Here is a 15,370-nt window from a genome sequence, read left to right as displayed (position 1 = left end):
GCACCAGTGCTCCTGTGCTCATGACAAAACCATTCTGTCATGAGCACATGCTCAGAAAATCCCTCTGCTGCAGACAGCAGAGGGATTTGCCATTTATTTTTGCCTGGGGAGGTGGGAAAGAGCTTCCCAGGCCTATTTTTGTAATTCCTTGCATGGCGTGCAATCTTCATTGCAATGAAAACAAAACTGAAACTTAATTTCAGTTTCTCAGTTTCGGTGCTTGTGGGGCTATCTCAGCCCCGCGCACCGAAACAGATGGGAGAGGTATCGTTAAAAAGAGGAGAATCTCCCCTTTCCAATGGCACCCTTCCCTAATGGATCCCTGCTTGGAGATCACCCCAGGAGGGTGATCCCAAGCAGGGGTCCACCCACTAGCACTAGGGAGGAGGGAGTGGCCCCTTGGGCAATGCTCTTTGCTCCTCCATATGTTTTTGGACATATGTGTCTTTATGCTTCCCTGGGGGCAGTAGCCCCCAATCTGCTCCCCCCGGGAGGGGCTGAAAAGCCCACTAGAAACCATTTTTTTATTGATGTTGGGGCTGCCCAGAGTGGGTATGAAAAGGCCCCCACCCCGTGAAATCACAGTCGTTCTGCCTCCCAGGCTGCAGATGGGGGCAGTAGCCCACTAGAAGACAGGGAATTTTTGTATTGATGTTGGGGTGGGGCTGCCCAAAAAGGGCATGGCAATGCATCCACCCCTGAGAATTATCAGTCTTACGGCTCCCCTGGGTACAGACAGGGGACAGACAGGGGCAGTAGCCCCCAATCTGCCCCCCCCCAGGGGGGCTGAAAGCCCACTAGAAACCAAGGATTTTTTTATTGATGTTGGGATTGAGCCTTCCCAAAATGGGCATAAAACAGCCCCCACCCGGTGAAATCCCAGTCTTTCTGCCCCCCCCTCCCGGGGACAGATTGGGCAGTAGCCTCCAATCTCCCCTGGGGGGCAGAAAGTCCACTAGAAACCAGGATTCTTTTTTATTGATGTTGGGTTGGAGGCTGCCCAAATTGGGCATGACAATGCCCCCACCCCCAATGAAATTCCAGTCTTTCTGCTGCTGGGGGGCAGATGGGGCAGTAACCTCCAATCTGCCCCAGGGGGGCTGAAAGCTCATTAGAGCCCAGGAATGTTATTTTATTGATGTAGGGGTGAGGGCTGCCCAAAATGGGTAGGCCAATGCCCCCACCCCACCAACAAAATGCAACAGTATTTCTGCTCCCCCAGGGGCAGATGGGGCACTGCCCCTGCGTGGCAGAAAGCCAACTAGTCACCAGGGATTTTTTTTATGATGTAGGAGGGGGGCTATCCAGAATGGACATGGTAATGCCCCTACCCCAAAAACAATTACCAAAGTCTTTCTACCCCTCCCTGGAGACATATTGGCAAATGTCCTTCCCCACATCGTTCTGCTTAAAAATGATACCTCACTTGTGTAGGTTTCCAATGCAGAATTGGATGAAAACAATTTTTTTTCAAATGTAACGCTTAGAATTCTCAGTGCTATACCCTTAATTCCTATTCTTTGGGCTGATCCCAGTCACAGGCCCTTTCTCCACCCATACAAGTAAGGTATCTTTTTACTCCGGAGACTGAGCGGAATGCTGTGGGGTAGGACAGTTGTGCAAGCATGATGATTCCAACCAAAAATATGGGGAAAATATGTTTTTTTAGCTAAATTTGAGGTTGACATTCAGCGTAGGAAAACATTGGGGGATCCACTCTGGCATCCCCCGGGTGTCTAGTTTTCAGAAATGTGTGGGTGTGGTAGTTTCCCAAGATAGCTGCCGAGCCCTGGGGCCAAAAACCCAGGTGACTCCCCTTGCAAAACCAGGTTGTTTCGTGATAGGTAATTTTGGGCCCTTGCCTGTCACAGGTACTTTACCTACACATGCGAGTAAGGTTTCATTTGTATCGGGAGACCTGGGGGAATACTGGGTGATAAGAAATGTGTGCATCCACGTAGAATCCAGAACTTTCCCACACAGAAATTTGAGAACAAAAAGTGACTTATCAGAGTATGATATTTGCTTGGGATTCTGTGTAGGGAAACATAATGGGATCCATGCAGGCCATACCTCATTGTACTACCTAGGGTGTCTAGTTTTCAGAAGTGTGTGGGTTTGGTAGGTTTGCCTAGATGGGGGCGAACTCAGGGACAAAACACCAGGTGCCCCCAAAACCAGGTAGTTTTGTTATCTGTAGTTTTGAAGTCTCCACAGTTTAATTTGGGCCATTTCCATTTGCAGCCACTATGCCTACCCACACAAGGGAGGTACCTGGAGGAATGCTGGGTGGTAGGAAATGTGTGGATCCACACAGATTCCAGAACTTTCCCACACAGATATTTGAGAAAAAAGTTATTTTTTCAGCTACATTTGAGGTTTGCAGGGTATTCTGGGTAGGAAAACGTTGGGGGAGCCATGCAAGCCATACCTCGCTGGACTCCCCCGGGTGTCTAGTTTTTAGAAATGTGTGGGTGTGATAGGTTTTGCTAGATGGCCGCCGAACCCGGGGCCAAGAACTCATGGGACCCCCCTTGCAAAACCATGTTGTTTTGTGATTTTGATGTCGCCTCAATAGGTTTTGGGCCTGTCGCGGTTACTTGACCCACCCACACAAGTGAGGTCCATTTTTCTCGGAAGACTTTGGAGAGTGCAGGGTGGGTGGAGTTTTGTGGAGCCATGCAGATTCCAGAACTTTCCACCACAGAAATGAGAGGAACATGTGTTTTTTTGAAAATAGTTTTCAAAAATGTATAGGTGTTCTAGGTATTCCTAGGTGCCAGCAGATCTAGGGTTCAAAACCTACAGCTAGGCACTATACAAAAAAAGGTCAGTTTTCGCTGTGAAAATGTGGTATGTCCATGTTGCGTTTTGGGACATTTCCAGTTGCAGACACTAGGCCTACCAACACAAGTGAGGTACCATTTTTCATGGAATACTTTGAGGAATGCGGCGAGGGTGGCATATTGCAGATCCATGCAGATTCCAGAACTTTCCACCACAGAAATGGGAGGAAAATGTGTTTTGTTGACAAATGTTTAGGTTTGCAAGGGATTCTGGGTAACAGAACCTGGTGAGAACCAGACAAGTCACCCCATCTTGGATTCCCATAGGTGTCTAGTTTTCAAAAATGTAAAGGTTTGCTAGGTTTCCCTCGGCTCCCGGCAGAACTAGGTTTCAAAATCTACAACTAGGCACTTTGCAAAAAAAGGGTCAATTTTCACTGTAAAAATAAAGTGTGTCAACGTTGCGTTTTGAGCCGTTTTCTGTCGCGGCCCCTAGGACTACACACGCAAGTTAGGTACAATTTTTATTGGGAGACTTAAGGTAACACAGAATTGTAGAGCAGCTGTTATTACCTATTGATTTTTGCTGCATTTATGCCTTCCAAATGAAAGACAATGTGTAAAAAAGAAGTCACTTTGAATAATGTCCTATAATTCTCATGCTAGTATGGGTACTCACAATTTCGGAAATGTGCAAATAGCTACAGTTTCTGAACTCTAGATTTTACTCCAATTTCAGAAATACATAGGTGTCTTGCATACCGATTTTTCCATGTATATATTTTCCCAAAATAATTGCTATAAACCGGTACATAATAAAAAAAACATTGCAAGAGGCAGCTCAGTTATTGGCTCTGGGTTCGTCGGGTGCTTCATGAACCTACAAGTCCTATATATCTCCACAACCAGAAAGGTCGGGCGGATGTAATTGTATATTGATTTCTAACAGCTGTCATAATTAGAAGAAGTTACAGGTGAAAACGTTGGCACAAATGGTTGTTTTTTTCATTAATGTTCAATTTTTCCTATATTCAATTGTTAGTTTCTATAACGAAACCTTGAAGGATCTACACAATTGACCCCTTGCTAAATTTAGAATTGTATCTACTGTTCTAAAATATATAGCTTTCCAAGATCCATTATTACTTTCATATTCATTTCTACCACTAACTGGAAGAAGGTTGTAAGCACAAAAAAAATAGCAAAAATAGGCTATGTCCCAGTAAAATGCTCAGACTGTGTACAAAATGGTGGTTTTGTGACAAAAGTTGGTGAGTCCCTAAAAGCTGGGAAAATTGTGATTTTAGCCCCATAAACTCTTTGTTAATATCATTTGCAGGGGGAAAAAAACAGACACTTTCATTTGCCGCACTTTTTTCACATTAAAAAAAAGATGTATCTGTATTTTGGCAAATTTCTTGGTCCCCTCATGAGAAATCCACAAATCCTGGGTACCTTTGGAATCCCCATGATGTTGGAAGAAAAGGACGCAAATTTGGTGTGGATACCGTATGTGGTCAAAAGGTCACAGGGGCCTAAGTGCAAACTACCCCAAATAGCCAAAAAAAGGCTTAGTACGGGGAGGCCTAGCAGCGAAGGGGTTAATTGGGCCTTTCCACCAATAAAGTTCTGCAAGTTTGACCTGCTGGAATATAACAGTGGAAATCTATAAGTGAGTGATACTATATTATTTTTTCTTCGTCTGCAAACCTCTTATCAGTAGGAAAAATAATTTAAATATGATCTTGTAATGAGAGCCAAATGCATGAGATGCACTATAAGAATGTTTCTAAAACAGTGAAGTGTATGGAATGATGAAATTTGAACAAAATGGTAAATGTGTAGAATCATTGGTAACAGAAGCATGAACTGTTGGCATGAGTTTGCTTTTTGACATTTCAGTTCACTGCTATTCAATGATTGTCTTATTAATTGGGAGTAAAACAAATACAAACACTCGAAAGATTGTGAAATCAAAATATTAGGATGAAGGCTTTGCATTTAGAGTGTAATTGCACTATTTGGGTTCAATTATGTAACTATAGGTCACATGCATTTAATACCAGTTACAAAATACGGTTGCGCCCAGTATGGAATTTCACTAAGCAATTTATGTAGTAACAGTTCCATTCATACATTCGAGCTTTCCAAAAGCTGAATAGGTAGAGGTTGTAATCCGATTTTAAGAGTCTGCAAAAGATTACTGACTTCAAAATTTGGATTAGTATATTAGGAAAAGCATCTTTTAATTTGCAACCTCTGAATTGGAGTATATGCTGTTGTAAAAGTGCTTGTACATGTGGGTGCATACTTTACTATCATGAATATAAAATCAGTAGGCAATACATAAATAGAGGCAAGCATGGGGAAATCATTGAGATACATACTTCCAGTAGTTGATGTATAGATCGTAGTGCCTGCTGTAGTTTTTGTGGGTAGAGGTGTGGTGGCTATAGAAATAGACAATGATAGAAATATTATCAAAAGCTCATTTTTTAGTATTTCAAATCTACATATTATTTGACATGAATTTTGAATCCACATATATCCTTGAATCTTTAGTGTTGTGCAGTAATCAGTAATCAATGCATTTTGATTATCCTTGTAATTAACACTATTCTTAAGATAAAGTTATTTTTATCATGAGGGAATATCGTCACAAAAAAAGAGAAATATAATGTAAAAGGATAGGTATAGATGATAATATATCTCAAACTGTTTCATAGCTAAAATGCAGAATAGATAATAGAAAACATGCATAAAATAACCCTCAACATTAAGGGCCCAATTAGGATCGCGGACGGACTTGAGTCCGTGCATGACCCCTGAGGAGGAGGGAACATCCGCAGGGGCTGCGGCGTTCCCTCTGAGAAGATTAGGATGTGACCGCCAGGGTGGCGGTCACATCCTCTATCTTTAACATTGCGGCGGGTGCAGCTTCAAGCTGCACCCGCCGCATGTTTAAAAATGCATGCATCGCATTTGCATGCACAAAGCGGTAGGCACCGCGCAGTGCCTGCTGCTTTGTGCACGCAAATGCAGGGGGGTACCATAGGTACCCCCCATGTGCACCCTCCACCCCCCCTTCACCCAGGGGGCCCGTAACAGGCCCCTGAATGAAAGTCCGTATGCTCTCCCACGGCGGAAAAGCCACCGCAGAAAATCATGTCTTTCCCACCATCCTAATATGGTGGGCGGTGACTGATAGACACCGCCACCATATCAGAGCTTTTCCGCCGCGGTTGTGATGCAACCGCGGCGGAAAAGCGGCGGACGAAATACCAGACCCACCAGCCATCCTAATATGGCGGTGGGTCTTTGGAGGCTCAGCAGAGATTTTTCCGCATCCTCTGGGCCGGCGGTGGCTTCCGCCGGCCCGGAGGATGCGAAAAAATCGCAATCATAATCGGCCCCTAAGTTAGGCATCATCTGTTGTAACAATGTGTGGTATTTACAGCATATTGTAAATATCGTTATCTTAGCATGATAAACATATCATTTGTGGTAAAAAAAAGTTATTTTCCTAGTTTCCATCATGCAAACAAGACACATAAACCCGAATTGGTTTTTAACATGTAGAATTCAGCAAATTTTCCCTAGAGGCATTTCCCCAATAAAGTTCTGCAAGTTTGACCTGCTGGAATATATCAGTGGAAAACTACGAGTGAGTAATAATATATTCATATTGCTTCCTGTACAGACCTCTGTTTCAGTAGGGAAAATAATTCAAACCAGAACTTGTAATGAGTGCATAATGTATGAGATGCACTATAAGTATGTTTTTAAAAAACAGTGAAGTGCATGGAACATGACTACATGGAATGATGACATTTGCACAAAATAGTATAGATGTAGAATCATTTGTAACAGAAGCATGAACTGTTGCCATGAATTTGCTTCTTGACACCTCAGTTCACTGCTATTCAAGGATTTTTTTTTTAATTGGGTGTAAAACAAATACAAACACTCGAAAGACTGCGAAAATCAAAACATTAGGATGAATACTTCACTTTATAGAATGTAATTGCAATATTTGAGTTCAATTATGTAATTATAGGCCACATGCAGTTAATACCAGTCACAAAATATGGTTGGGACCAGTATGGAATTTCACTAAGCAATTTAGGTTGTAAGAGATCCATTCATTCAACTTTGATCTGAGTGGATCATATACCAGCCTACCTGTTCAATTTTAAAATGAAGTTTACAAATTGAGACTCACTCCACTTTTTGGGCAGGTGCCAGTATATCAATATACTTGTGAGCATCTTAAAATAAAAAAAACTTTCTGTATGCAGCCCATTTTCCTTCAAGTATGAAGTGCAATTAAGAGAAATGTTTACTTTTTAAATTTCTTGTTGCAGGGTAGGCAGTGGTCCCCTTCGTACTCTCCAACAAACTTTGTTTTACATTCACAAAGGGAAGGGGTCCCAAAGTGGCCCCATCCTTTTTGCTTATGGGGTACCACCCAAACTCAAGAGTCACCAACTTCTAATGTTTTAAGACTGGATTACTCGAGCAAAATGTTGATCCTTCACATGTTTCTTCAATTTTTATAAATGATGCCCACAATTTGACCTTGCCAAAAAATGAATTGGTATAGGTTATCATCCTATTTTATGGGTCAGTAAAAGTTTACTGACTTCCAGATTTGGATTGGTACATTAGAAAAAGCATATTTATATTTCCATGCTACAAATTTCAGTATGTGCAGCCATAAAAGTGCTATGTACATGTTTGTACATATTTTGGCATTGCACAAATAAAATTGGGAGGCAATGCACGTTAAGAAGCAACCATGGGGAGAAATCATTGAAATACATACTTCCAGTGGTTAAAGTATAGACTGTAGTGCCTGTTGTGGTTTTGGTGGGTGGAATAGTGGTAGCTGTAGAAATAGACAATAATAGGAATATTATCTTAAAAAGCCACATGTTTAATATTTTTAATATTAAATTCACAAATACATGTTTGTCATGCATATTGAATCTATATATATATTCTCGATTTTTTAGTAAGGTGAAAAGGAATGTGATCAATAAATGTTCATTTATTCTTGTAAATATAATATTTCTTAAAGTCAAGTTATTTTTTATCAGCGAGTGAAAATCATAATTTTAAACAGAACTACAATGTAATTGGATAGGAATATAAGAAAGTATTTTCTAATCAGTTATATAGCTAAAATGCAACTGGTATGCTAGTGTAAAATAGTCCTCCACTTTATGTACGGTAAGAACCTTCATAACAATTTGGCTTAGGGTTCCAGGTGTTTACAGCACGTATTAAATACCATTACCCTAGGGCGCAAAATTGACAATGTGTAGTAAACAAACATGAGACATAAACAGATGAACTGCTTTTTAACAATCTGAATTCCACACAATTTGCAATTTAGTGTAACTCTCCCCCAAAAAGTTTTAGAGGTTTGACTTGCTGGAAACTATTAATTGAAAACAATGTTTTTGACTGGATTACACTTGCAAAATATGACCCATCATGTATCAATTTGGTCAGTATAGAGTAGGTCTAACATTTGAGGTTTCTAAATACTGAATAGCTGGAAACTAATAATTGAAAACAATGTTTTTGACTGGATTACACTTGCAAAATATGACCCATCATGTATCAATTTGGTCAGTATAGAGTTGGTCTAACATTTGAGGTTTCTAAATACTGAATAGGTGTATGTTGTAATCCAATTTAAAGAGTCTGCAAAAGAACATTGACTTCCAAATTCGGATTGGTACATTAGGAAAAGCATCTTTCAATTTGCAAACTACGAATTGGAGTATATGCAGCCGCAAAAGTGCTTTGTAGATGTGGGTGCATATTTTCGTATCCTGAATATAAAATCAGTAGGCAATGTACATTAAGGGGCAAACATGGGGAAAATCATTGAAATACATACTTCCAGTAGTTGACGTATAGACCATAGTGCCTCTTGTGGTTTTAGTGGGGGAAGGTGTGGTGGCAATAGAAATAGACAATGACAGAAATGCTATCAAAAATCCCATATTTTAGTATTTAAATCTACCAATAGTTATTTGACATACATTTTGAATCCACGTATATCCTTGAATAATTAGTGTTGTGCAAAGGAATATAATTAATGCATTTTGATTATTCTTGTACTATTCTTAAAATCAAGGTATTTTTATCATGAGGAAAAATAATCACATAAAACAGAAATATAATGTAATAGGATAGGTATATGACAATATATCCCAATCTGTTTCATAGCTAAAATGCAGAAATGATAATATAAAGCATGTGTAAAATAGCGCTCCACATTAAGTAAGGCAACATCCGTTATAACAATGTGTGCTATTTACCGTATGTCATAAATATCGTTATTTTAGGTCAATACAATTATCATTTGTGGTAAATAAGTCTTCTCCTAGTTTCCATATTGAAAAGAAGACATAAAAACCTGAATCTTTATCCCTTTGGGTGCTCATGACGGAATGGTTCCGTCATGAGCACCAGTGCTCCTGTGCTCATGACGAAACAATTCTGTCATGAGCACATGCTCAGAAAATCCCTCTGCTGCAGACAGCAGAGGGATTTGCCATTTATTTTTGCCTGGGGAGGTGGGAAAGAGCTTCCCAGGCCTATTTTTGTAATTCCTTGCATGGCGTGCAATCTTCATTGCAATGAAAACAAAACTGAAACTTAATTTCAGTTTCTCAGTTTCGGTGCTTGTGGGGCTATCTCAGCCCCGCGCACCGAAACAGATGGGAGAGGTATCGTTGAAAAGAGGAGAATCTCTTCTTTCCAATGGCACCCTTCCCTAATGGATCCCTGCTTGGAGATCACCCCAGGAGGGTGATCCCAAGCAGGGGTCCACCCACAAGCACTAAGGAGGAGGGAGTGGCCCCTTGGGCAATTATCTTTGCTCCTCCATATGTTTTTTGGACATATGTGTCTTTATGCTCCCCTGGGGGCAGTAGCCCCCAATCTGCCCCCCCCCCCGGGAGGCGCTGAAAAGCCCACTAGAAACCATTTTTAATTGATGTTGGGGCTGCCCAAAGTGGGTATGAAAATGCCCCCACCCCGTGAAATCACAGTCTTTCTGCCTCTCAGGCTGCAGATGGGGGCAGTAGCCCACTAGAAGACAGGGAATTTTTTTATTGATGTTGGGGTGGGGGCTGCCCAAAAAGGGCATGGCAATGCATCCACCCCTGAGAATTATCAGTCTTACTGCTCCCCTGGGTACAGACAGGGGCAGTAGCCCCCAATCTGCCCCCCGGGGGGGCTGAAAGCCCACTAGAAACCAAGGATTTTTTTATTGATGTTGGGATTGAGCCTTCTCAAAATGGGCATAAAACAGCCCCCACCCGGTGAAATCCCAGTCTTTCTCCCCCCTCCCCCCCCCGGGACAGATGGGGCAGTAGCCTCCAATCTCCCCTGGGGGGCAGAAAGTCCACTAGAAACCAGGATTCTTTTTTATTGATGTTGGGTTGGAGGCTGCCCAAAATGGGCATGACAATGCCCCCACCCTCAGTGAAATTCCAGTCTTTCTGCTGCCAGGGGGCAGATGGGGCAGTAACCTCCAATCTGCCCCCGGGGGGCTGAAAGCTCATTAGAGCCCAGGGATGTTATTTTATTGATGTAGGGGTGAGGGCTGCCCAAAATGGGTAGGCCAATGCCCCCACCCCACCAACAAAATGCAACAGTCTTTCTGCTCCCCCAGGGGCAGATGGGGCAGTAGCCCCTGAACTGCCCCTGGGTGGCAGAAAGCCAACTAGTCACCAGGGATTTTTTTTAAGATGTAGGAGGGGGGCTGCCCAGAATGGGCATGGTAATGCCCCTACCCCAAAAACAATTACCAAAGTCTTTCTACCCCTCCCTGGAGACATATTGGCAAATGTTCTACCCCACATCGTTCTGCTTAAAAATGATACCTCACTTGTGTAGGTGTCCAATGCAGAATTGGATAAAAACAATTTTTTTTTCAAATGTAACGCTTAGAATTCTCAGTGCTATACCCTTAATTCCTATTCTTTGGGCTGATCCCAGTCACAGGCCCTTTCTCCACCCATACAAGTTAGGTATCTTTTTACTCCGGAGACTGAGCGGAATGCTGTGGGGTAGGACAGTTGTGCAAGCATGATGATTCCACCCAAAAATATGGGGAAAATATGTTTTTTTAGCTATATTTGAGGTTGACATTCAGCGTAGGAAAACATTGGGGGATCCACTCTGGCATCCCCCGGGTGTCTAGTTTTCAGAAATGTGTGGGTGTGGTAGTTTCCCAAGATGGCTGCCGAGCCCTGGGGCCAAAAACCCAGGTGACTCCCCTTGCAAAACCAGGTTGTTTCATGATAGGTAATTTTGGGCCCTTGCCTGTCACAGGTACTTTACCTACACATGCGAGTAAGGTTTCATTTGTAACGGGAGACCTGGGGGAATGCTGGGTGATAGGAAATGTGTGCATCCACGTAGAATCCAGAACTTTCCCACACAGAAATTTGAGAACAAAAAGTGACTTATCAGAGTATGATATTTGCTTGGGATTCTGTGTAGGGAAACATAATGGGAACCATGCAGGCCATACCTCATTGGACTCCCTAGGGTGTCTAGCTTTCAGGAGTGTGTGGGTTTGGTAGGTTTGCCTAGATGGCGGCGAACTCAGGGACAAAACACCAGGTGCCCCCCAAAACCAGGTAGTTTTGTTATCTGTAGTTTTGAAGTCTCCACAGTTTGATTTGGGCCATTTCCATTTGCAGCCACTATGCCTACCCACACAAGGTAGGTACCTGGAGGAATGCTGGGTTGTAGGAAATGTGTGGATCCACACAGATTCCAGAACTTTCCCACACAGAAATTTGAGAAAAAAGTTACTTTTTCAGCTACATTTGAGGTTTGCAGGGTATTCTGGGTAGGAAAACGTTGGAGGAGCCATGCAAGCCATACCTCGCTGGACTCCCCCGGGTGTCTAGTTTTTAGAAATGTGTGGGTGTGATAGGTTTTGCTAGATGGCCGCCGAACCCGGGGCCAAGAACTCATGGGACCCCCCTTGCAAAACCATGTTGTTTTGTGATTTTGATGTCGCCTCAATAGGTTTTGGGCCTGTCGCGGGTACTTGACCCACCCACACAAGTGAGGTACCATTTTTCTCGGAAGACTTTGGAGAGTGCGGGGTGGGTGGAGTTTTGTGGAGCCATGCAGATTCCAGAACTTTCCACCACAGAAATGAGAGGAACATGTGTTTTTTTGAAAATAGTTTTCAAAAATGTATAGGTGTTCTAGGTTTTCCTAGGTGCCAGCAGAGCTAGGGTTCAAAACCTACAGCTAGGCACTATACAAAAAAAGGTCAGTTTTCGCTGTGAAAATGTGGTACGTCCAGGTTGCGTTTTGGGACTCTTCCAGTTGCAGACACTAGGCCTACCCACACAAGTGAGGTAGCATTAATCTTGGAAGACTTTAAGGAATGCGGGAGGGTGACATTTTGCAGATCCATGCAGATTCCAGAACTTTCCACCACAGAAATGGGAGGAAAATGTGTTTTGTTGACAAATGTTTAGGTTTGCAAGGGATTCTGGGTAACAGAACCTGGTGAGAACCAGACAAGTCACCCCATCTTGGATTCCCATAGGTGTCTAGTTTTCAAAAATGTAAAGGTTTGCTAGGTTTCCCTCGGCTCCCGGAAAAACTAGGTTTCAAAATCTACAACTAGGCACTTTTCAAAAAAAGGGTCAATTTTCACTGTAAAAATAAAGTGTGTCAACGTTGCGTTTTGAGCCGTTTTCTGTCGCGGACCCTAGGACTACACACGTAAGTTAGGTACAATTTTTATTGTGAGACTTAAGGTAAGACAGAATTGTAGAGCAGCTGTTATTACCTATTGATTTTTGCTGCATTTATGCCTTCCAAATGAAAGACAATTTGTAAAAAAGAAGTCACTTTGAATAATGTCCTATAATTCTCATGCTAGTATGGGTACTCACCATTTTGGAAATGTGCAAATAGCTACAGTTTCTGAACTCTATATTTTACTCCAATTTCAGAAATACATAGGTGTCTTGCATACCGATTTTTCCATGTATATATTTTCCCAAAATATTTGCTATAAACCGGTACATAATAAAAAACCCATTGCAAGAGGCTGCTCAGTTATTGACTCTGGGTTCGTCGGGTTCTTCATGAACCTACAAGTCCTATATATTTCCACAACCAGAAAGGTCCAGCGGATGTAATGGTATATTGATTTCTAACAGCTGTCATATTTAGAAGAAGTTACAGGTGAAAAAGTTGGCACAAATGGTTGTTTTTTTCATTAATTTTAAATTTTTCTTATATTCAATTGTTAGTTTCTATAACGAAACCTTGAAGGATCTACACAAATGACCCCTTGCTAAATTTAGAATTGTATCTACTGTTCTAAAAGATATAGCTTTCCAGGATCCATTATTACTTTCATATTCATTTCTACCACTAACTGGAAGAAGGTTGTAAGCACAAAAAATAGCAAAAATAGGCTATATCCCAGTAAAATGCTCAAACTGTGTACAAAATGGTGGTTTTGTGACAAAAGTTGGTGAGTCCCTAAAAGCTGGGAAAATTGTGAGTTTAGCCCCATAAACTCTTTGTTAATATCATTTGCAGGGGGACAAAAACAGACACTTTCATTTGCCGCACTTTTTTCACATTAAAAAAAAGATGTATCTGTATTTTGGCAAATTTCTTGGTCCCCTCATGGGAAATCCACAAATCCTGGGTACCTTTGGAATCCCCATGATGTTGGAAGAAAAGGACGCAAATTTGGTGTGGATACCTTATGTGGTCAAAAGGTCACAGGGGCCTAAGCGCAAACTACCCCAAATAGCCAAAAAAAGGCTTAGTACGGGAGAGGCCTAGCAGTGAAGGGGTTAATTGGGCCTTTCCACCAATAAAGTTCTGCAAGTTTGACCTGCTGGAATTTAACAGTGGAAATCTATAAGTGAGTGATACTTTATTATTTTTTCTTCGTGTGCAAACCTCTTATCAGTAGGAAAAATAATTTAAATATGATCTTGTAATGAGAGCCAAATGCATGAGACGCACTATAAGAATGTTTCTAAAACAGTGAAGTGTATGGAATGATGAAATTTGAACAAAATGGTAAATGTGTAGAATCATTGGTAACAGAAGCATGAACTGTTGGCATGAGTTTGCTTTTTGACATTTCAGTTCACAGCTATTCAATGATTGTCCTATTAATTGGGAGTAAAACAAATACAAACACTCGAAAGATTGTGAAATCAAAATATTGGGATGAAGGCTTTGCATTTAGAGTGTAATTGCACTATTTGGGTTCAATTATGTAACTATAGGCCACATGCATTTAATACCAGTTACAAAATATGGTTGCGCCCAGTATGGAATTTCACTAAGCAATTTACGTAGTAACAGTTCCATTCATACATTCGAGCTTTCCAAATGCTGAATAGGTAGAGGTTGTAATCCAATTTTAAGAGTCTGCAAAAGATTACTGACTTCAAAATTTGGATTAGTATATTAGGAAAAGCATCTTTTAATTTGCAACCTCTTAATTGGAGTATATGCAGTTGTAAAAGTGCTTGTACATGTGGGTGCATACTTTCCTATCATGAATATAAAATCAGTAGGCAATGCATAAATAGAGGCAAGCATGGGGAAATCATTGAGATACATACTTCCAGTAGTTGATGTATAGATCGTAGTGCCTGCTGTAGTTTTTGTGGGTAGAGGTGTGGTGGCTATAGAAATAGATAATGATAGAAATATTATCAAAAGCCCATTTTTTAGTATTTCAAATCTACATATTATTTGACATGAATTTTGAATCCACATATATCCTTGAATCTTTAGTGTTGTGCAGTAATCAGTAATCAATGCATTTTGATTATCCTTGTAATTAAAACTATTCTTAAGATAAAGTTATTTTTATCATGAGCGAATATCGTCACATAAAAAGAGAAATATAATGTAAAAGGATAGGTATAGATGACAATATATCTCAAACTGTTTCATAGCTAAAATGCAGAAAAGATAATAGAAAACATGCATAAAATAACCCTCCACATTAAGGGCCCGATTAGGATCGCGGACGGACTTGAGTCCGTCCACGACCCCTGAGGAGGAGGGAACGTCCTCAGGGGCTGCGGCGTTCCCTCCGAGCAGATTAGGATGTGACCACCAGGGTGGCGGTCACATCCTCTATCTTTAACATTGCACCCGCCGCAAGGTTAAAAGGGCATGCATCGCATTTGCATGCACAAAGCGGCAGGCACCGCGCAGTGCCTGCTGCTTTGTGCACGCAATGCAGGGGGGTACCATAGGTACCCCCCATGTGCACCCCCCACCCCCCTTCACCGAGGGGCCCCGTAACGGGCCCCGAAGTGAAAGTCCGTATGCTCTCCCACGGCGGAAAAGCCACCGCGGAAAATCATGTCTTTCCCACCATCCTAATATGGCGGGCAGTGTCTGATAGACACCGCCACCATATCAGAGCTTTTCCGCCGCGGTTGTGATGCAACCGCGGCGGAAAAGCGGCGGACGAAATACCAGACCCACCAGCCATCCTAATATGGCGGTGGGTCTTTGGAGGCTCCGCAGAG

General features: G+C 41.9%; 1 protein-coding gene across 1 annotated transcript in view; it reads right to left on the bottom strand.

Annotated features, from left to right (window-relative positions):
- MUC19 (mucin 19, oligomeric) overlaps nucleotides 1–15,370 on the bottom strand; it is a 1,331,159-nt gene that overhangs the window by 536,741 nt on the left and 779,048 nt on the right. The window contains exons 64-66 of the mRNA XM_078649731.1: nucleotides 14,447–14,509; nucleotides 7,612–7,674; nucleotides 5,174–5,236 (exon numbers count right to left, since the gene is read on the bottom strand). Of these exons, the coding sequence (XP_078505857.1) occupies nucleotides 5,174–5,236; nucleotides 7,612–7,674; nucleotides 14,447–14,509 (189 nt within the window). The remainder of the gene's footprint in view (nucleotides 1–5,173; nucleotides 5,237–7,611; nucleotides 7,675–14,446; nucleotides 14,510–15,370) is intronic.

Source organism: Lissotriton helveticus, chromosome 1_1 (genome assembly GCF_964261635.1).
Source record: "Lissotriton helveticus chromosome 1_1, aLisHel1.1, whole genome shotgun sequence".
Lineage (NCBI taxonomy): Eukaryota > Metazoa > Chordata > Amphibia > Caudata > Salamandridae > Lissotriton > Lissotriton helveticus.
Note: the sequence above shows the minus strand (reverse complement) of the source record. Positions and strands in the feature narration are given on the sequence as shown.